The sequence below is a fragment of the Colobus angolensis genome, unplaced genomic scaffold (assembly GCF_000951035.1).
Source record: "Colobus angolensis palliatus isolate OR3802 unplaced genomic scaffold, Cang.pa_1.0 Scaffold44, whole genome shotgun sequence".
In the NCBI taxonomy this organism is placed as follows: Eukaryota; Metazoa; Chordata; class Mammalia; order Primates; family Cercopithecidae; genus Colobus; species Colobus angolensis.
Genome location: NW_012117821.1, coordinates 4,650,790 through 4,673,925, shown reverse-complemented (window position 1 = coordinate 4,673,925; position 23,136 = coordinate 4,650,790). Strand labels below are relative to the sequence as shown.

The 23,136-nt window shown below is 42.8% G+C and overlaps 1 protein-coding gene across 1 annotated transcript in view; it reads left to right on the top strand.

The window, feature by feature from the left end:
* The window catches only part of SORCS3 (sortilin-related VPS10 domain containing receptor 3), a 617,501-nt gene that overhangs the window by 497,924 nt on the left and 96,441 nt on the right, over window positions 1–23,136 (top strand). The window contains exons 10-13 of the mRNA XM_011957327.1: window positions 1,647–1,793; window positions 3,379–3,481; window positions 18,461–18,537; window positions 21,424–21,515. Of these exons, the coding sequence (XP_011812717.1) occupies window positions 1,647–1,793; window positions 3,379–3,481; window positions 18,461–18,537; window positions 21,424–21,515 (419 nt within the window). The remainder of the gene's footprint in view (window positions 1–1,646; window positions 1,794–3,378; window positions 3,482–18,460; window positions 18,538–21,423; window positions 21,516–23,136) is intronic.

Sequence of the window (23,136 nt, the reverse complement as noted above, 5' to 3'; positions counted from 1 at the left end):
GTCTCGATCTCCTGACCTCGTGATCCGCCCGTCTCGGCCTCCCAAAGTGCTGGGATTACAGGCTTGAGCCACCGCGCCCGGCCTGCAGTTGGTTTTAAAGACTGAGGTGATCTGAGGTGCTCATAGCTCCTGGATGAGCATTTGAGATACCGTCCTTCCTGAAATGGCCCTGACTTGAAGCCGTTAGGGCAGGGAGGGGGTCTCTAGCGAGGGCATGGCTCAGGCATCATGCCCCTCCCCTACCTTGGTTTCTCTGCTTACCTACCCACTGTTCCAGGTAGGAATCTAATCAATTCTATTGTTGGCCCTTTGTCAAATTCCCCTGGTGGTGTCCTTCCAGATAATTCTATTCTCCTCCTGACATTCTCTGTCTACTTGTTTGTTTATTCTTTTTTGGTCCAACATTCTCTTTCAAGGCCAATCAGGTTACTTAAAAAAAGAAAAGAAGACTTTTTATTTCATCAATTAAATTATGTCACTTGAAAAAAAACAAAAAACAAAAAGCCTCACTTCTGTGAAACTCTTGGCCTTTTCTCCCACTGCCATTCTCTCCGAAGTGACTAAACCTCAGTTAACCATGATACTGGAAGAATGGGGGATAAATACAATTAAAAGTTTAAGATATCTGAGTATCACCCACAAAACCTGCCATTGAACCTATTGTTTATATATATTTAAACTAATTGAATTATCTTTGGCAATATGCTATTTGCTATTTGCCTTTGAAACATGCTGTAACTTCTATGGGAAAAGAGTTAAGGGTATCTTTCTTTGATGCCATTCTAAATATCTGCTTTCCGTTGTCATTCTAAATATCTGCTTTCCTTGCCCAGCATGTCAAATATAGGGAATAAAAAGTTGGAGTAGAATTTGTACTTACCCTAGAACCCTTCTGGGTGATAAATCTCCTTTAATCCTCTGGCTGCTTGTTTTGTGGTGATGCTCTTTTCCCATCAAAATATCAAAGGCTTGCAAATCTCAAAACATGGGAACACTGGTGAGTGCTTTACATGGTCTCAGGGATCCTTTGCCAGCCAACTGGGAGAAAGAAGAGGAAGAGGGCTTATTCCACCAATTTCGAAGCGACCATTGGCTGAGTCCCACAGAGGATGTGGGATTTATCCAAAGTCACACAGTGAGCTAGTGGCATGGAAAGAGACAGATGCCAGGCCTCCACACTGGATCATCTGCCCCAGGATATCTTCTTTACTACCAATCACAGTGCCTCAGCTTCCACTGTCAGGGAATACCCATCTTCAAGCCTCTCCTGAGCAGAAACACATTATTTGCTAGAAGGGGTAACTCCTTCAGTTCTTGTCAGCCACTCCCACCACCTCAGAGGGAATGTTAATAGTTAATTAAAGATAAAGTCCTATGGAGCAAAGTACAGAGACGAGCAAAGTGGGAAAAAGCAGATGGGTAAGCATAGAAAGGGACATCTAGGGGGGTGACAAAAGGTTCAAAGATGAACTTTTTAAACATTTTTCAGAGACCACATGGCATTCAACGTTTCCTATCATGTTCCTTCTTTTCCTGCTTGGAACCCCAACATGCCGTGGGAGGTTCTGGGCCTTCTCTAAGGACTTCTCCAAGACCACAGGCATGTTGGCCCAGCATGGTTCTCCATCTCTCACCTTTTTTCCTAGGTAGCAGGTATCAAAGGGATATTTCTGGCAAACAAGAAGGTGGACGACCAGGTGAAGACATACATCACTTACAACAAAGGCAGGGATTGGCGCCTGCTGCAAGCTCCAGATGTGGACCTGAGAGGAAGCCCGGTACATTGCCTGCTGGTCAGTCACTCAGCCTCATGGGAAGTTCACAGGGCAGGCTGGCCACCTGGGGAAGCTGTGTCAAGGGCTTTCTTTCATCAGAGGGTCTTAGGAACTCTGGTGGTGCAGTGCAGTAATTTTCTAAAACTTGCAGGGCATTGGTCTGTGGACTCAGACTGCAGCAGCAGTTGAATTATGCAGGCATTTACTGAGGATCTACTATGTGCTCCATCTCATAGTAAGGCAAAGAAACATATAAGAGAAGGAGCCTGTGCCCAAGTGTCCCAGGCACAGATCAGTAGTAGTAATACATCTATTAACTGACACTGACATGATGCATTGTGTTTTGGTAAATTCTTGCTAGATGTTGAGGCAAGCAAAAGTTGCTTTGAGGTTCCGGTGGAGGGGAGGGCTTAGGCTGGAATGTCCATATTGGACAGTTAATCTATCAACATTTCCAGGATTCCTATTGTATGGAATATTGGAGTAGGCACCATGGAAGACATGATGTGTGAGATAGTTTCTCTGGCTCCAGGTGCTTCTGCTCTGTGTGAGGAGGCAAGACGGTTCGTTAACAATAAAATCCACAACTCTCAGTGCCCTCTGAATAAGGACCTCTGTAAGAAACAATTCTAAGGTCCCAGAAATGGTTAGTTTCTTCTGAGCAAAAAGTTACCTCTTGCCACTTATTCGAAAAGATTTATTAACCACTTATCATATTCTAGACCCTATGTTAAAAATTGGGACTACAATGGTAAATACGGCAAATGGCGCCCTTTCCCTTTGTAATTTTCAGCCTCATTGCATATAATTTTTGCTTTGGGTACTAGGAGGGTCAGAGATAAATGCCTGCTTACCTCTAGGAATTGGTCACAGCATGATATTTTTTCCCTCAAACCTTACCCATGGATTCATCTTATTTTAATCTGATTTTCTCTTTCTATTTCTTCATCTTATTTGTATTTATTGTACAGAATATGTCTCTGTAAATCCCCAAGCCCTTTTAAGAACACTCCAATGTGAATAGATGAATAAATAAGTGAATAAATAGAGAACACAGACTATATAGGTTTTAGATGATGGCTTCAAATATTTTAAGTAAAATTATAAATAGGAACAAAATACATAAAACAGAGACGGAGACAATCTGGCTGAAGAAGATGGAGGGCCTGGCCTAGTTCACATAGCTTCCCCTCTTCACTCCTCCTGGAGGGCCCTTAGAGCTCCAAGAAGCAGAATTGATGGTCAAGATCAGAAATGCGAGAATGTTAGTGTCATCCTGGTAGAAGGAATGGTCAAGTAGGCTTCATAAAGCCAGCCGTGAACTGGACGTTGGATAGGTTAGGTGAGGAAGAGAGGGAGAGGCATAAGATTCAAGTTAGGGGGCAGAGGCAGGAGGGCGTTTATGGAAGGTACTCAGTGGAGCTTCTAATCTTAGCATACCAGCTGTCTCAGGTGTGGATGTCTTCTGCCCAAAACTATGTGACTCACCATCCAATGCCTTGCTATTTCTGGGAGCTGAACATAGGGAAGTCCATCTCTAGTGGGGCAGGGATACAGGTGTCTGGAATTTCCTAGAATGAAACTATTTCCTTCTCCATTTTAGCCCTTCTGTTCCTTACATCTGCACCTGCAGCTCTCTGAAAATCCATATTCCTCAGGAAGAATCTCTAGCAAGGAGACAGCCCCAGGACTTGTGGTGGCTACAGGTAAGGAAAGCATTCCCTGGGCTTCTTCCTTACTGAGAGTATCTAGAATAAACGTGTCACCTATTTTTGGGTCTTGGACTCATTTGAGCATCAGATGAAAGCTATGGGCACTCTCCCCAGCAAATATGCAGGATTCCCCAAAACCCATCCAAGAACCTAAGATGCAAAGAGCTCCAGGCATTTGTAATTCCTAAGTTCATGCATCTTCCCCGGGGACACAGAGCAGCCCCCTGTGCTTAGCAAGAGGCCAGAGTTTCTCTCAAAATAAACTGACCAATCAGAATGGTTGTTTATAATAGGAATCCACACTTTAAGAAAACGTGATAGATGAACTTCCTAGCTCACCAAATATAAGTTGGGGTAGTTTTCTCTTTACACAGATGATTCTTTACAGAGGGTTCCATCCCAGAGCTGTTTTTAATCAGGAGGTCTCTAGTGCGTGTAAAGGCTTGTTTACATATGATTAACCACTTGGCTGAGAGCCTGAGGGCAAAGGGCAGAAAAACTTAAGGTTGTATTGTTGGAATCACTGTCCACTGAGCATCAATCGGAAATGAAGATAAAGCAACTCCAAGATGAAAGCTGAAGTCCCCGTGGAGTGTGCTCTGATTAGCATGCCCTGCATTTCCATACACCTTTTCAGGAATACATTGATGGCATAAAGCAAGGCAGCCTGCTGATCTTAGAAGTTAGAGCGCTGGTGTTGGTCAGCTTATTTTTCTAATGAAAGCAGATAAATTCACAGTGACTTTTGGAGCTGGTACATTCTGTTTTCTCTCATCAATCCAAAGCTCTGGTCTCTGGAGTTCCTACTGTCTAGGCATGGCTTCCTTCTCCAAGCCTCCAACTGTGTGAGCTTTTACATACCACCAGTGACCAACCACCCTCATCGGACTGACAGCTGGCATAGCCTTCTAGCATTTCAGTCAATTCCTGTCAACCCCAGATGGTTGGGAGCAACTATGCTTAATACCACTGGCTTCAGGGAGCCCAGGCTGGGGAGAGATGAGGGCAGGCTCTGTTGCTGTTCCCCTGGCTGGAGGAGTGATCCTCAAACTCTGCAATCCATGTGGATTGGTCTTCCCATCTCAAGGGCTGCTGGACCCTATGCCTCTCCTCAAGACCTACAGGAGGCCCAGGGCTGAACTGGAAGCTACATCAAAAAGTAGGGATGAATAATAAAAGTTAGTATTATCTGAATGTTTAGTGTGTAGCCAGGTATTGTTCTTTGTGGCTTGACCACTCTGAACTTCAGTGTTTTCATTGGCAAAGTGGGCATAATAGTACCAGAATAATATAATTGCAGGATATAATTAAGCAACGAATTTAAAATGCTTAGAACAATGACCAGGTGCAGTGGCTGATGCCTGTAATTCCAGCACTTTGGGAGGCCGAGGCAGGAGGATCACCTGAGGTCAGGAGTTCGAGACTAGCCTGGCCAACATGGTGAAACCCTGTCTCTACTAAAAATACAAAAATTAGCCAGGTGTGGTGGCACATGCCTGTAGTCCCACCTACTAGAGAGGCTGAGGCAGGAGAATGGCGTAAACCCAGCAGGCGGAGGTTGCAGTGAGCTGAGATCCAGCCACTGCACTCCAGCCCGGGCGACAGAGCGAGACTCCGTCTCAAAAAAAAATAAAAATAAAAATAAAAAGATAAAAAAAAAAAAAGCTTGACTGAAGATTCAAGCATTTATTCTATGGGCTAGTAAGTATTTCTTTATCTTTTTTCCCCTCATATTTGCATACCCAGAAACTATTTGCACGTGTGATGTAGTCCTGTGTGCCAGGTTAATTTGTAACTTTATATTGGAATAGGACATTACACCTGTTTCCCCTTGACTCAAAGGTTCAGAGATGTCTTTAGGTAATTTTCAGGTAACAGGTGGCTTGGGCTGACCTTGACCACTTAAGCCACAGGTATATCACTCTATGTTCTGCGTGGACCTCTGAAGCCTCTTCTTGATAATGGAGAGGAGACAAAGAAAACAAGAACTTATTTGGGAATTCACCTTGCAAGCCTTGGCACTGAAAAATCCTTCAACCAATGGAGATCAACCCCACGGAACTCCCCCAAATCTAACAAGGCTGAGATAATTTCCATTTCAAATCTGTTAGAGTTGTCTCCTGCTGTAGAGATATTCTCCTGCTTGTTCTTTCTCAGATTCCTGCTTCAAAGTACAATATTGTCATGACTATAATTACATAATTAGGGGAGAAAATAACACTTGAAGGCCAAATAAAAATCGATCTCTTCTTTGAGGTGGTGTCAAGCCGCCTCCTTCAAAACAAGGCTGGTATTGACAGTGAATGTAGCCTATTGTGTGTGCTTACCATTATTCTCATAACACTCTTTTCATGTAGAGCTCTATTGCACTGTCTTCACATCCCCAGCTATAAACTACATTTCTTTTTAATTACTCTCCCTAATAAATCAAGAAACAAATATTCTTTCCAACACCCGCAGTTATACTGTGGCAACATTCTCTGAGGTGCCGGTGTGATACATTTTCTTCAGTGCTCTCCTGGATATTTTGCATCTAACTTAAAACTCCTTACAATAATAACCACGGCATACCTGGCAATGCCCTAGACCAGCCCTGTCAAATAAATACATAAGGTGAGCTACATACACACTTCCACATTTTTGCTTCTCACATTTTAAAAAGTAAAACACAACAGACAAAATTCATTGTAATAATATTTTTTATTTAAACAAAGTATCTAAAATGTCATTTCACTATATGTTCAATGTAAACAATTATTTAGTTATTTTATATTTTTTCCATATTAATTTTCATAATAAGTCTGCAAAATCCTGGATATATTTTACATGTCTCACGAATCTCGATTTATATGCTAGATTTTCACCAGAAATACTTGATAGGTATTTAACATTTCGTGAATTTACAGTAAGAAAAGAAGATTTACGTACCCAAGTTATTCTCAACAAACTTAAAAGTTTGCCAGTAACTGAATTGGATATCAGTTCTTCAAATTCTATTGGTTAAAATGAAATAAAATTAAAAATGAGTTTCTTCATGCCCCAGCCACATTTCAAGTAGCCATATGTGGCCAGTAGCTACTGTTTTGGATTGCACAATCATAAACAGCTTACATGTTTTTTTCTTATTTATCTGTCACAATATCACATTCTTCATTGTGCCTATGAGATTACAGAGATGCGGAGAGTTTAGTGGCTTGGCTCCGATCACACAGCTAGTGGTGCTGCATTTCAAGAAATCCGTCTGCTTGACAAACCACTCAGGCTTTTCTCATTATTCAGTTTTTTTTTTTTTTGCATTTTTTATGGTGATATAATTTATGTTTAGTAAAATTTACCCTTTTAGTATACAGTTCTGTGAGTTTTGATTTGTGAATTCTGCTGTGTAAATGTGTGCACAAATCACAATCAAGACATAGAACAGTTCCATTACCCCAAATATCCCCTTATTGCCCTTTTGTAGTCCACCCTTCTCTACCCCAAAGTCACTGACAAACACACACCTGACTTCTCTTTGTCTTTAGTTTTGCCTTTTCTAGAGGGTGAGTAAATGGAATTATATAGTAGGTAACCTTTTCAGTCTGACTTTTTTCCGCTTAGAATAATGCATTTGAGATTCACCCACGTTGTGGAATACGTCAGTTCCTCCTGTTTCTAAGCAGCATTCTGTTGTGTGGATGTTACAGAGGTTGTTTTTCAATCACCAGCTGAAGACCATTTAGGTTACTTTTTAAAATTTTGCGTGATTATGAATAAAATTTCTATAAACATTCTCATGACCATAAATTTTTATTTCTCATGGGTAAATACCTAGGAGTAGGATTGCTGAGTTGAATGTAAGTATATGTTTATAAGAAGCCACCAAATTTTTCCAAAAGTGGCCGTGGGATTTTGCATTTCCACCAACAAGGTATGAGAGTAGCAGTTGCTTCACATCTTCACCAACACTTGGTTCGTTTGAGAGGGAGAGAGAAAGGGGGGGGAGAGAGAGAGAGTGAGAGAGAGAGAGAGAGAGAGAGAGTGTGTGTGTGTGTGTGTGTGTGTGTAGCTGTTCTGATGGGGATTTAGTGGTAACTCATCGCGGGTGTGATTTGCTTTTCTTCAGTGACTAAATAACTGGACCCAGTATACCTGGATGGATAAAATGAAACTTCCAGGCCGGGCGCGGTGGCTCACGCCTGTAATCCCAGCACTTTGGGAGGCCAAGGTGGGTGAATCACGAGGTCAGGAGTTCGAGACCAGCCTGGCCTGAACACGGTGAAACCCCTTCTCTACTAAAAATACAAAAAAATAACTGGGCGTAGTGATGGTCACCTGTAATCCCAGCTGCTCAGGAGACTGAGGCAGGACGATCGGCTGAACCCAGGAGGCAGAGGTTGCAGTGAGCTGAGATGACGCCACTGCACTGTAGCCCAGGTGACAGAGTGAAACACCATCTGAAAGAAAAAAAAGAAAAAAGCAACTTCCCAGCCAATCTCAGTTCTCTGGTCTCTTTGACCATCTTATTGATGTTTCCTTGCCTTTCCTCTCCCTAGAGCTTGTCGTCTTCTCTGTGCTTTATCATGACTTTCAGTTACCCTTATTGGGCCAGAAGGACAGCTGCTTACAGACTCCACAGGGACTTTTTTCCCTGAACCAACCTTCCTCAGCCCCTCACCACAGGTGGGACTCTAGGGACAGCCCAAGGCAGATCATGGTAATTGCTTTTTTCAGCAAAGGCCTGGCTTCTTTGTCCTGAGGTCTCTAGGAGGTGACCAACAGATGACCATGCCACCTGGACTCAGCATTCCGCCAAGGGGCCTGCTGTCAGTTTCCCTCTGTACTCAAATTGGTTCCCAGAGGGAAAGTGGGCCACACATGCTGGACACCTTGTATTGTCCTCTTGTGTGGGCACCATCACAAGCTGGTACCCTTCTCCCCGGACTGCTGAAATAATCAGCAGTAGCCAAACATCTGATTTCAAACAACAGTGGGAGGAGGTATGTTTAAAGTTAATTCACTGCTATGTACCTCCTTGGATGAAGACAAGTAAAAATGCATGTCTCATTCTGCAATTCCTTTACATTGCATTTAATGAGGGTAAGTAGTCTTTCATAATACTTTTGTCTTAGAAGTATATGTGTACATACAAGTGTACACATTCACACATATATGGGTATGAGTCCACTGGGTTGCAACATAAATGTATTTCTTACTTGGATTGCAGTCAAAAAGTGAAAACTGTTGGCTTAGGACACACAAAAGCCAAGTACCCTTCAAACTTGCAGTCCATTTATACAAGACATGAAGCCAAAAAGCGATTCAGTAATAATGTAAGGGCTTTGAACTATCCAAACACAAGTGGGAAATGTTCCGTTTCTTTCAGGCAGAAAGGAGATTGCTGTAGCATTATGTACAACTGCAAGAGAAACACATTCAGAGCTGCAAGTGGGTTCCCTGGGAGTCTGTCCTTGCTACATCTTTTTAGTCCCCATTCTGCTTTTTCTCAGAATATGTGGGGCACACAGAAAATACCTGTCCAAGTGGTGGTGTACTCAGTGGGAAAACATGGTAATGGTAATGGTAATGATTGTTTAATTTGTTAACCTGCTCACCTGGAAGATCACAAGAGGTTGCTGAGTGGCTGGAATTCTTTCTGTGATGCATTGAGCTGGGGGCATCAGAGGGGGCCACAGTAGCTCCCCGGGAAAAACTGAACCAGGGCCAAGGTGTCTGAGTCTGATCCAAATGTTTTCATCGAGGAAGTGGATAGCAAGGCCCTGGGTATATGTGGAAGAGGGTAACTGGTTTAGGGGAGTGAGTTCTCTGGAATCATTAGCTGGTGATCTAGCAGAAAAGGCATCAGCTCTGCGGCTAAACAGAACACTGAAAGGCCTCCATCAGATAGAAGGTTCTAGAGAATTTCAGATTCCATTCTCTGTGAGGAATGATTAGTATTCAGGTTTAGGAGATGCACCTTTGCAGTTGGTTTTATTTTTTTTATTTTTTTATTTTTTTTATTTTTTGAGACGGAGTCTCGCTCTGTCACCCGGGCTGGAGTGCTGTGGCCGGATCTCAGCTCACTGCAAGGTCCGCCTCCCGGGTTCACGCCATTCTCCTGCCTCAGCCTCCCGGGTAGCTGGGACTGCAGGCGCCGCCACCTCCTCGCCCGGCTAGTTTTTGTAGTTTTTAGTAGAGACGGGGTTTCACCGTGTTAGCCAGGATGGTCTCGATCTCCTGACCTCGTGATCCGCCCGTCTCGGCCTCCCAAAGTGCTGGGATTACAGGCTTGAGCCACCGCGCCCGGCCTGCAGTTGGTTTTAAAGACTGAGGTGATCTGAGGTGCTCATAGCTCCTGGATGAGCATTTGAGATACCGTCCTTCCTGAAATGGCCCTGACTTGAAGCCGTTAGGGCAGGGAGGGGGTCTCTAGCGAGGGCATGGCTCAGGCATCATGCCCCTCCCCTACCTTGGTTTCTCTGCTTACCTACCCACTGTTCCAGGTAGGAATCTAATCAATTCTATTGTTGGCCCTTTGTCAAATTCCCCTGGTGGTGTCCTTCCAGATAATTCTATTCTCCTCCTGACATTCTCTGTCTACTTGTTTGTTTATTCTTTTTTGGTCCAACATTCTCTTTCAAGGCCAATCAGGTTACTTAAAAAAAGAAAAGAAGACTTTTTATTTCATCAATTAAATTATGTCACTTGAAAAAAAACAAAAAACAAAAAGCCTCACTTCTGTGAAACTCTTGGCCTTTTCTCCCACTGCCATTCTCTCCGAAGTGACTAAACCTCAGTTAACCATGATACTGGAAGAATGGGGGATAAATACAATTAAAAGTTTAAGATATCTGAGTATCACCCACAAAACCTGCCATTGAACCTATTGTTTATATATATTTAAACTAATTGAATTATCTTTGGCAATATGCTATTTGCTATTTGCCTTTGAAACATGCTGTAACTTCTATGGGAAAAGAGTTAAGGGTATCTTTCTTTGATGCCATTCTAAATATCTGCTTTCCGTTGTCATTCTAAATATCTGCTTTCCTTGCCCAGCATGTCAAATATAGGGAATAAAAAGTTGGAGTAGAATTTGTACTTACCCTAGAACCCTTCTGGGTGATAAATCTCCTTTAATCCTCTGGCTGCTTGTTTTGTGGTGATGCTCTTTTCCCATCAAAATATCAAAGGCTTGCAAATCTCAAAACATGGGAACACTGGTGAGTGCTTTACATGGTCTCAGGGATCCTTTGCCAGCCAACTGGGAGAAAGAAGAGGAAGAGGGCTTATTCCACCAATTTCGAAGCGACCATTGGCTGAGTCCCACAGAGGATGTGGGATTTATCCAAAGTCACACAGTGAGCTAGTGGCATGGAAAGAGACAGATGCCAGGCCTCCACACTGGATCATCTGCCCCAGGATATCTTCTTTACTACCAATCACAGTGCCTCAGCTTCCACTGTCAGGGAATACCCATCTTCAAGCCTCTCCTGAGCAGAAACACATTATTTGCTAGAAGGGGTAACTCCTTCAGTTCTTGTCAGCCACTCCCACCACCTCAGAGGGAATGTTAATAGTTAATTAAAGATAAAGTCCTATGGAGCAAAGTACAGAGACGAGCAAAGTGGGAAAAAGCAGATGGGTAAGCATAGAAAGGGACATCTAGGGGGGTGACAAAAGGTTCAAAGATGAACTTTTTAAACATTTTTCAGAGACCACATGGCATTCAACGTTTCCTATCATGTTCCTTCTTTTCCTGCTTGGAACCCCAACATGCCGTGGGAGGTTCTGGGCCTTCTCTAAGGACTTCTCCAAGACCACAGGCATGTTGGCCCAGCATGGTTCTCCATCTCTCACCTTTTTTCCTAGGTAGCAGGTATCAAAGGGATATTTCTGGCAAACAAGAAGGTGGACGACCAGGTGAAGACATACATCACTTACAACAAAGGCAGGGATTGGCGCCTGCTGCAAGCTCCAGATGTGGACCTGAGAGGAAGCCCGGTACATTGCCTGCTGGTCAGTCACTCAGCCTCATGGGAAGTTCACAGGGCAGGCTGGCCACCTGGGGAAGCTGTGTCAAGGGCTTTCTTTCATCAGAGGGTCTTAGGAACTCTGGTGGTGCAGTGCAGTAATTTTCTAAAACTTGCAGGGCATTGGTCTGTGGACTCAGACTGCAGCAGCAGTTGAATTATGCAGGCATTTACTGAGGATCTACTATGTGCTCCATCTCATAGTAAGGCAAAGAAACATATAAGAGAAGGAGCCTGTGCCCAAGTGTCCCAGGCACAGATCAGTAGTAGTAATACATCTATTAACTGACACTGACATGATGCATTGTGTTTTGGTAAATTCTTGCTAGATGTTGAGGCAAGCAAAAGTTGCTTTGAGGTTCCGGTGGAGGGGAGGGCTTAGGCTGGAATGTCCATATTGGACAGTTAATCTATCAACATTTCCAGGATTCCTATTGTATGGAATATTGGAGTAGGCACCATGGAAGACATGATGTGTGAGATAGTTTCTCTGGCTCCAGGTGCTTCTGCTCTGTGTGAGGAGGCAAGACGGTTCGTTAACAATAAAATCCACAACTCTCAGTGCCCTCTGAATAAGGACCTCTGTAAGAAACAATTCTAAGGTCCCAGAAATGGTTAGTTTCTTCTGAGCAAAAAGTTACCTCTTGCCACTTATTCGAAAAGATTTATTAACCACTTATCATATTCTAGACCCTATGTTAAAAATTGGGACTACAATGGTAAATACGGCAAATGGCGCCCTTTCCCTTTGTAATTTTCAGCCTCATTGCATATAATTTTTGCTTTGGGTACTAGGAGGGTCAGAGATAAATGCCTGCTTACCTCTAGGAATTGGTCACAGCATGATATTTTTTCCCTCAAACCTTACCCATGGATTCATCTTATTTTAATCTGATTTTCTCTTTCTATTTCTTCATCTTATTTGTATTTATTGTACAGAATATGTCTCTGTAAATCCCCAAGCCCTTTTAAGAACACTCCAATGTGAATAGATGAATAAATAAGTGAATAAATAGAGAACACAGACTATATAGGTTTTAGATGATGGCTTCAAATATTTTAAGTAAAATTATAAATAGGAACAAAATACATAAAACAGAGACGGAGACAATCTGGCTGAAGAAGATGGAGGGCCTGGCCTAGTTCACATAGCTTCCCCTCTTCACTCCTCCTGGAGGGCCCTTAGAGCTCCAAGAAGCAGAATTGATGGTCAAGATCAGAAATGCGAGAATGTTAGTGTCATCCTGGTAGAAGGAATGGTCAAGTAGGCTTCATAAAGCCAGCCGTGAACTGGACGTTGGATAGGTTAGGTGAGGAAGAGAGGGAGAGGCATAAGATTCAAGTTAGGGGGCAGAGGCAGGAGGGCGTTTATGGAAGGTACTCAGTGGAGCTTCTAATCTTAGCATACCAGCTGTCTCAGGTGTGGATGTCTTCTGCCCAAAACTATGTGACTCACCATCCAATGCCTTGCTATTTCTGGGAGCTGAACATAGGGAAGTCCATCTCTAGTGGGGCAGGGATACAGGTGTCTGGAATTTCCTAGAATGAAACTATTTCCTTCTCCATTTTAGCCCTTCTGTTCCTTACATCTGCACCTGCAGCTCTCTGAAAATCCATATTCCTCAGGAAGAATCTCTAGCAAGGAGACAGCCCCAGGACTTGTGGTGGCTACAGGTAAGGAAAGCATTCCCTGGGCTTCTTCCTTACTGAGAGTATCTAGAATAAACGTGTCACCTATTTTTGGGTCTTGGACTCATTTGAGCATCAGATGAAAGCTATGGGCACTCTCCCCAGCAAATATGCAGGATTCCCCAAAACCCATCCAAGAACCTAAGATGCAAAGAGCTCCAGGCATTTGTAATTCCTAAGTTCATGCATCTTCCCCGGGGACACAGAGCAGCCCCCTGTGCTTAGCAAGAGGCCAGAGTTTCTCTCAAAATAAACTGACCAATCAGAATGGTTGTTTATAATAGGAATCCACACTTTAAGAAAACGTGATAGATGAACTTCCTAGCTCACCAAATATAAGTTGGGGTAGTTTTCTCTTTACACAGATGATTCTTTACAGAGGGTTCCATCCCAGAGCTGTTTTTAATCAGGAGGTCTCTAGTGCGTGTAAAGGCTTGTTTACATATGATTAACCACTTGGCTGAGAGCCTGAGGGCAAAGGGCAGAAAAACTTAAGGTTGTATTGTTGGAATCACTGTCCACTGAGCATCAATCGGAAATGAAGATAAAGCAACTCCAAGATGAAAGCTGAAGTCCCCGTGGAGTGTGCTCTGATTAGCATGCCCTGCATTTCCATACACCTTTTCAGGAATACATTGATGGCATAAAGCAAGGCAGCCTGCTGATCTTAGAAGTTAGAGCGCTGGTGTTGGTCAGCTTATTTTTCTAATGAAAGCAGATAAATTCACAGTGACTTTTGGAGCTGGTACATTCTGTTTTCTCTCATCAATCCAAAGCTCTGGTCCCTGGAGTTCCTACTGTCTAGGCATGGCTTCCTTCTCCAAGCCTCCAACTGTGTGAGCTTTTACATACCACCAGTGACCAACCACCCTCATCGGACTGACAGCTGGCATAGCCTTCTAGCATTTCAGTCAATTCCTGTCAACCCCAGATGGTTGGGAGCAACTATGCTTAATACCACTGGCTTCAGGGAGCCCAGGCTGGGGAGAGATGAGGGCAGGCTCTGTTGCTGTTCCCCTGGCTGGAGGAGTGATCCTCAAACTCTGCAATCCATGTGGATTGGTCTTCCCATCTCAAGGGCTGCTGGACCCTATGCCTCTCCTCAAGACCTACAGGAGGCCCAGGGCTGAACTGGAAGCTACATCAAAAAGTAGGGATGAATAATAAAAGTTAGTATTATCTGAATGTTTAGTGTGTAGCCAGGTATTGTTCTTTGTGGCTTGACCACTCTGAACTTCAGTGTTTTCATTGGCAAAGTGGGCATAATAGTACCAGAATAATATAATTGCAGGATATAATTAAGCAACGAATTTAAAATGCTTAGAACAATGACCAGGTGCAGTGGCTGATGCCTGTAATTCCAGCACTTTGGGAGGCCGAGGCAGGAGGATCACCTGAGGTCAGGAGTTCGAGACTAGCCTGGCCAACATGGTGAAACCCTGTCTCTACTAAAAATACAAAAATTAGCCAGGTGTGGTGGCACATGCCTGTAGTCCCACCTACTAGAGAGGCTGAGGCAGGAGTATCACTTGAACCCAGGGGGCTGAGGTTGCAGTGAGCCAAAACGGTGCCATTGCACTCTAGTCTGGGTGACACAGTGAGACTCTGGCTCAATAAATAAGAAATAAATAAGTAAAATGCTTAGAACAGTGCCTGGGACATATTGAATACTTAGTACATGTCACTTATCATCATCATTAATATTATAGAAGTTAAAACTCTTCTTCTTACATCAGAAGAATATAATGTGCTCATCTCCTTCAACAGAATCCATACATCTATGCATACACTAGGCACACAGAGAAACTGAGGAACCTTGTCCTCCTGTTTTCCAGGCTGAGCCCTGACACTTACTAGGTTTGTGCATTTGGCTTAGTTTTTAACCTCTGAGCTTCATTTTTCTCACTGTAAAACTGGAATGTTTTCTACCTTGTGGGGGTGTTGTAAAAATTGGAGATGGAAGTGTGTGTCTAAAGACCCAGCAGAGTGCTCAGTCCATCATAAGGTAGGATTAATGGTAGTTGTTCTTACCTGTGACCAGCATATTGCTTCTCAATTAGTACTTTGTAAATTAGCAAACACAAAGACATTAAAGATTTGTTTTTGAATTTTTTTGTCCATATGTATCAGAATTGCTAATTCCTTTTTATCTCCCCCTGTAATTCTTGAGGCTTTTTGCCATGCCCTGGATTTTTGGGAGAGATATAACTCAGCTGATGAGATCCTGATGAAAAACCAGGGCTAAGTCACTGGTGCATGCTTCTTCATACCCAGCTTCTCCTTACCCTGCTTGCTCTGGTCACCCTGGGAGGTTATTTGCCATCAGGAAGATAACTATGGAGTCAGCTAATTATATCTTCAGTGGCCTGCATGGAGCCTGCCTCTGCAGGGTCCTTTCCCACATCGGTGCCTTCCACCTTCCTTCAGGTGTCAGCCACCCTGGGCTCTCTCCGCTTCCACTGCTGACTCCCTTTCCCCACCTTGAACTGAGATGTGGTCTCAGGTAAGCTGCGTGGATAAAAGTATAGCCTGAGATTCATGTCTAACTCCTGTTGAGGACATCTCCGAACAAATGGAATTCCAGTATGGAGAGTTTGGCAATTGCCTTTGCAAGCAGAAACACTAGGGTTCCTAATATCCTTAACACAGTGGTTTCCAGCTAGTATTAAAGACCTCACATCCTCACAGTGCCTTACAGCATGCAAAGCACTCTCCTTGCCTTGATTGCACAACTGCACAATGATGTAGAAATGGCGATTACTATCCTCCTCAATTTAGGGATGAAGAGACTGTGGGCAGGTGGAAACAGGTGTCTTGTTCCAGCCCACTCTCCCTCTGATTCCACCTCTAGTGCTCTGTTCTGTAGCCATTCAACCAGACCTATCTCTGAGTCCCTTTCCATGCCAGCTCCACAGCTAACCACACTCCCTGCCAGGCTTCCTGTAAACTCTGAATGTTTGCACCCTCCTGTTTTTCCTTCTGTGGCAGCCCTCCTCCTGCCCCTGTCCCTGCAGGGGCACATTGATTGTACACTGTCAGCTTCCTCCCCCACTGAACCTGTAGCCACCCCGTATGGGCAGCAGATCCCTCTGGCATCAATGGTGGTGAGAGAAGCGTTGCTAGCCCTCAGAGGACTTCAAAATTCTCTCCCTTTTATTTTTTTTTCAAAAATATTTAAGGAGCAGAGAAGGATACCACTGGGAGGAAATGAGGGTAAAAGAAAGTTGTTTAAAGCTTCCAAAAGGGGCATGGGCCCTCCGTCATTTACCACCTAAGCTGTCGGTGAGAAAAGATCCCAGTTCTTCTTCTTCTTCTCCATCTCACTCCCGCTCCTGTCTCATCATACCACTCAAGTGGGCAACAGCTGCATCCCCTTCTTCCAACGTGGTTGGCAGTCACTAGCTGAGCTGCAATTCCACTTCAGCCAGCAAGGCTCGTTTTACAAATCCTCCTTCTCTGACAACATAACTCAAGCTCTTCCTATCAGAAATCACCCACAGAGTCACCTAGGAACTGTGCATGTTCAAAGATCAACTCCTCCTGGGTACATATTTTCTGTCTGTTCATCTGGAAACCAACTTTCTAGTCTCTGTGATCAGTAGCATTTTCTTTCAGGGGTCTTTTCAACTGACAGAAGATATTTCCACAAATAGAGTTCACTGTGAGCCTTGGGTTCTTACCACCATAAGGCCCCCAAAATCCATCTAGTCGAGCTTTGAAAGAGAGGTTGAAGATGTTGACAGAACCAGCTTCTAAGGAAGGTGAGGGATGATAAACTAGATCCTTAGAAGCCATGCCAGGGATGGAAGATACATAGCTCTGGAGCAACTGTGCTCCTGCCTCCCTCTCTCTCTGTCACCCTTGGTAGACATCTATTGATCACCACCACATTCTATTCTGTTGAAACCAACGAATCCTTCTTAACACAATGCTCCAGGTTACCACAACCACCAAGCAACTTGGGTTGACATTCTCCTCCCCATTCCTCTTTACTTTCGTCACCTGTGTCTTCTAAAACCTGTATCTGGGGAGTTGAATCCAAAATTCCAGGCAGAACTCGATGGATCTACTCACGAAGCCTCTCCCTACTCCTCTCACACCTACTGCCTGAATCCTGAACCCTGAGCCCAGGGATGATTTTTGGAAACTTGAGTCTCAAAACAAGTTGGCTATCTGTGTGCTCCCTGATGCTGATTGGAGCTTGACAAGCTGTAGCCTGGCTTTAATTTCTCATCTTGAAGCATTAAATGTCAGGAGCTCAATTAACATTTTCATTATTGCATTTTTGTTGTGCTCCTATTTAGGCTACAGATGTATGGGAGCTAACATTCTCTTCCTGCTATTTTTAAAGAAAAAATATCAGCCAATATGATAAACTCTTACATGTTTAGGGTTCCTTCCTGGTTGTCAGAACCTCCTCAAGTGCACGTCAATGTTGGAACATGATCCAGTCATTTGTTTTCCCATTCATTCATTCCACAATTATTTATTGAGCACTATTAGGTTGGGGGCATTTTTTTAGGTTCTGAGAAGAGGACTGCCCATTGGGAAAACTAAATCAATATAGATGGACTAGAAAAGCTTGACCACTTTCTTTTTAATAAGCACAGCCACAGGGTGATGGAGGGCCAGGGGAAGAAAAAGAAGGGTAGAGAGAAGAGGAGAGTGTGAAAGGATGGAAGCAGCAAGTGTGGTCGGTCTAGGCATAAGCCAGGTGACTTCTTTTCCTGCCATGTTTGATGGCCATGGTATGCTGAGTGTGGTCATCTTCTTCTGGGCACTGTATAATTTAGGTTACATAGTCTCTGCCATTGGGTCACTCAACTGCCTGGCACTCAAAGGACATGTTGACAAGTTGCAAACACACAGACACACAGTTATGCGCGCACGCACACACACCAGTTTTTCTCAGGCTCCTATGCTCAGTTTCTCCATATTTGTCTACTCTTCCAGTCTTTGCTTCCTTCAGGGAATACCTGTCAGGAGCAATGTAAGAGATTATTGGTATACAGAGTAAATAATTCAAGAGACCTGAACTAATCGATATTCAGTCTTTGACTCATGTCATTGAATGATGCACTTCTGTCATACTATTTACATTTTCTCCCATATTGGGTTTTTCTTCCTGCTGGGCTTCTGATATGGCACCAAGAAAGAAACTGCACAAATTAGCTGTAAATATTACTTAGAAAACCTTTACTCTCTGCTCCCCCAGCCCTAAGCACACTTAATTGGTAAACTCCTGACAATCTCAAATGATCTGCTTATGTTTCAGGCAACATTGGCCCGGAGCTCTCATATACTGATATTGGTGTGTTCATCTCCTCCGATGGGGGCAACACATGGAGACAGGTAACTGGGTGAATTGAGAAAAAGGGAGGAGGCATTTAGAGTAAGTTCTACCAATCTCTCTCTCCATCCTGTAGATTCTCAGTCTCATTATGACTTTGTAGTTTCAAAACACTTGAAGCAGCTGTTCAGTTTGGTCAATTTGGCTGGCAGGTTAGAGGGGTAATGGGGTAAAATGAGAAGGGCATTGGGCAGGGAATAGGAGGAACTGGAATTTTCCCAGTTCACTTATTCTTTCCTTCAGCCATATGTATGTAACAGGTCCAGATGCTAAGTACTGTGCTGGTTGCTGGGGATACAACTGATAAAACTGTTTTTGTCATCAGTGTGCCAAGAGTTCTTGGCAAGCTGTTCTCTTCACCTTTGGGGATGTGTTTCTGTATCTATAAAATGCAAGGATTAGAACGTTAAAACTGACAAAGCCATGGAAGTCAGTGGTTGTTTAAGTATTGTGTAGACTGTCTTGAGTAAGTATGAAACAGCTTAATAGATATATGACTGCATGAAACGTTAATTCAGTTTTACAAACACTTACAGCAATGCTGTCCAATAGAATGTTCAGCGATGATGGAAAAGTTCTATATCTGTGCTTGCCCATGCAGCTATGGAGCACTTGAAATGTGACTACTATGTCAGAGGAATTAATTTTTAATTTTATTTATTTTAATTAATTTAAATTTAAATACTCTCTTGTGGCTACTATACTGGACAAATAGATTTATACAATGTCAACTAGGTGTCAGGTTCCAGGAGGCAACTGAATAATTTGGAGTCCCTTTCATTAAAAAGCTCAAAATTAAATAGAAGAAATGGGTTCATAACCAACTAACTATAGTTCAGGGTGATAGTAGTATTTTAGTGGCATTATTAGCACACAAAGAAAAGAGAGGAATACATGCTGCTGGAAAAACTGGGAAAGACATCACAAGGAGGAGTGACATTTTACTAAGTCTTAAAAGTGAGACAGTTTCTCCATGGAGAAGACAAGAGAAGGACACTGAATATCTTGATGGTAAAGGTAGAGTCACCATATGAACTCTAGTTAGATAATTTCCTGTTTGGATCCTTTAGTGAAGATTGTCATCACCACCACCATTATCATCCCCATTTCCACCAGTGTCAGCACTACCAGCATTGTAAAGATTACCAAGTACCTATGAGACAAAAGCAACTATGTCAAGTACTGCAAGGCACACAGTCAAGAATAAGGTTCCTACCCACAAGGTCATAATCAGGTGACTGGGGAACAGATGCATAAATAAGATCATACCCTTCAAAATGTAAAATAACCTATTATGAGAGCCAAAGGAGGGTGGAAGCTGGAATACAAACTCATCTGGTACAAAATATCCTCATAGACAAACCATTTCTGGAGGTCTCTCTACCTCAAGAAGTAGCTCACCTGATCAGTGTTGTCAATACTTTTTCTTTCCTCCTTTCTTAAACAGCTAAGGAATCCACTTTTTCACTCCAGTGCTAGACAGGGCAAAAATGAGCAGTGGCCAGATGGTAAAATCAAGAGGAAAGGATGAGGATAACTTCTCCCTCCTCCCCAGTGCCTCCTCCTGTGTTCGTCATTCTTAGGCTTCAACCCAGCAGTTCCATTATGTGGCTTATCACAGAGCCATCCTTTAAGCTCTGGAGAGAAAAGCCTAGCATTGCAGACTCAGAGTCTATGTTTATATCTGGAATATAAGTGAATCACCCTTAGGTCCTTTGTGCATTGAGGCTCGTCATTAATAGGGACATTTTTCTTTTCTTTGAAGATAAATATGAAAAAAAAAAAAGAGGTTTAGGACTGAGAAACTACTTTTTCTCTCTAAGGTTCCCTGGGGCATATATATAGGAGACCCCATGCCTCCTACCCATTCCCTCTTTGAATCTGTCTGTACCTCCTTATCCTCTTATAGCCCTCTTCACTTAACCCACCATCCCAACTTCTCCATCTAGGCTGCATAAACCACCGTCAGTGGTTAAGTGCTGTAGGAATTCTCCAAGCATACTTTCCCCTAGAAGATCTAAAGTTGAGATTAGTTCTCTGCTGGAGAAATAGTTTTCCTGTTTAAGGTTGAAGATTGAAAAGTCATATCTGGTATAAGCATTGATAGATGTGAGCTTAGGTCTGAAGTTCTCTTGACTCAGAACCTTGTATTGCAGTCAGTGCTTAGAAAATGCCTGTGGTTAGATGGAGGGACGGACGGATGGATGGATGGAACACTGAATAAGTGAATGAATGAGTGAATGGATGGATAAGTAACAGACAAATAGATGAAATAAAGAATGAATAACTTTAGGTCCCTGGACATACTGTGTTCCAATGACCACTTAGAGTAGGGATTCATAGACACCCAACTTGGGTCTTCATCCAACTTGCAGGGAGGTGGTGGCTATATCAGTTATTAGTTTTACCATAGTTGGTGAAAAATTGTCTTTTAAGTTCCTAGATAATGTATAAACAACACTATAAGACACAGACCATTGACAAATTAGCAGATGTCTGAATAGCTGAGGAAGAAGAGAAGAAGGCTGAGTAGTAACTTAGTTACCTAGAAAGATAGGGGAATTTCTTCAAAGTCATACTTTGCTTTGGGTTATCTAGTTGAGCATGCACCTTTTTGCCTCACCTTCATGTAGCATGCTGGTTCACAGTACTAGTAGTGGAAAGAGCCCTGAAAATGCAATTTGAGTGGCCTAGGGAGAGTTCTTTGTTTTCTGTGAGCCCATTTCCTCATCAATCAAATGGAGATGATACTTACGAAACTATCTGATAGTGCTGTTGGAAGGCTTAGAACCTAGATGAAACAATGTATATGAAAGACTGTAAACTGTTAAGCACTGTGCAAATGTAAGGTGCTGCTATGATTGTTGTTGTTGTTGTTGTTGTTCCAGATCTTTGATGAAGAGTACAATGTCTGGTTCCTAGACTGGGGTGGCGCCCTCGTAGCCATGAAACACACACCTCTGCCAGTCAGGCATTTGTGGTAAGGAGAGCTCCCTACCCTATTAATGAGCTAATGAGCAGCTTTTTGGTGGAGAGAATTGTGATGAGTTATTCTGCATGGTTTTGTACCCATTTGTACATTTCCTCATCCATTTATTTATCCATCCATCCATTTAATAGCTTTTACATCATCTAACTCATAAGTAGCAATAGTAGGCCAGATAATTCAGATGGGGAGGGGTAATGAATAGGGTGGGTGGTAATGAGTGGTCAGATAAGGCAGAAGACAGCGGGAAGGACCTGCAGTTCATATAGCCAAGATCAGTAATCCAAAACAGGAGAGATGGAAATTGGAAGAGGAGGGTTAAGTACATGTAACAGATACTGAGTTCAGTTCTAGAGAAGTTGAGTTAGTGGTTTCTATGAATATTTCAGCAGAAATGGCCGTGAGTTGTCAAATATCTGAAGATCGGGAATGGTCTAGGCTGACACTTTAGCTTTGAAGTCATTAGCCACTAGGTGGTAGTTAAAGCTATGGTAGTGGGCTCAGTGCCTCAAGAGAGTGAGTACAGGGAGAAACCAGGGACTCCTATGGACTCTGCTGAAAACCAATATTCAGAGTGCAGGAAGAAATTATGGGACAGGCTAAATAGAAATGGCCAAAATACAGAAACTCAGGGGAAATATTTTCATGAATGCTGAAGAAAGGGGTGATTAATAGCATCAAATTCTACAATCAGATCAAGTCAGTTATGGAATAATAACAACCTAGGATTAAGCAATATAGGAGGTTATTCATGATTTTTGTCAGAGTAGAATTGAAACAGGTGGGGATGAAAGTTAGACTGTAATAGATTTATAAACGAATGAACTACTGAGTGGATGATAAGCAATGAAATGAAATAGAGACAGTATAGATTATTGCTTTCAAAGAGTAAGATTATGAAATGGAGCTGACGGTGTATATGCAAGACCTTCCACAAGGACAGAGTTGAGTGAGAATAGATGATGATGATGATGATGATGACGACGACGACAGCGATGACGACAACTTGTTGCTGCTGTTGTTTTGTGTTTTTGGCAGGGAATGGATGAGTCTCATGTGTATTTATGCCCTGAAGGGAAAGAATTTCAGGCTGCAGATTCAGCAAAGGGAATACTTGGAAGAGTGAATATCTGTAGGTGGACAATATCCTATCTACAGTATAGTTGGTCGGATTCACATGGGCAGGAAGGTGGACCCTGGCCTAACTACCAGGTCTTAGATATTGGGCGATAAACACGTTTAGAGTAATAATTTTACTGGAAAGCATCAGACTGTAATCAGGAAAGGCTTAGGATTCCCTAATGGCAAATCCAATCTTCAGTCCCTCTGGCAAAGACTTAAGAAGGATTCTCTCAATTTGACCATTTTAAGTGAAACCATATGAAATTGTCATTTTTAGGTCAAAAATGATCAAATATTACCAGTTTCTTAAAGCTCAATCTAGTATATAGTGAAATAGTTCTACCACTATGATATGGAGAGATTGTGCAAATAGATGTTAAAAAGATGCGTGGAGCCATTTATAAGAGGAGCGCTTTCCCACCTCAAGGATGAGCTTGTAAAAGTTCCCAATGTAATTGTTTCTTATCCTTTTACTACTGATTTATATGGTTTT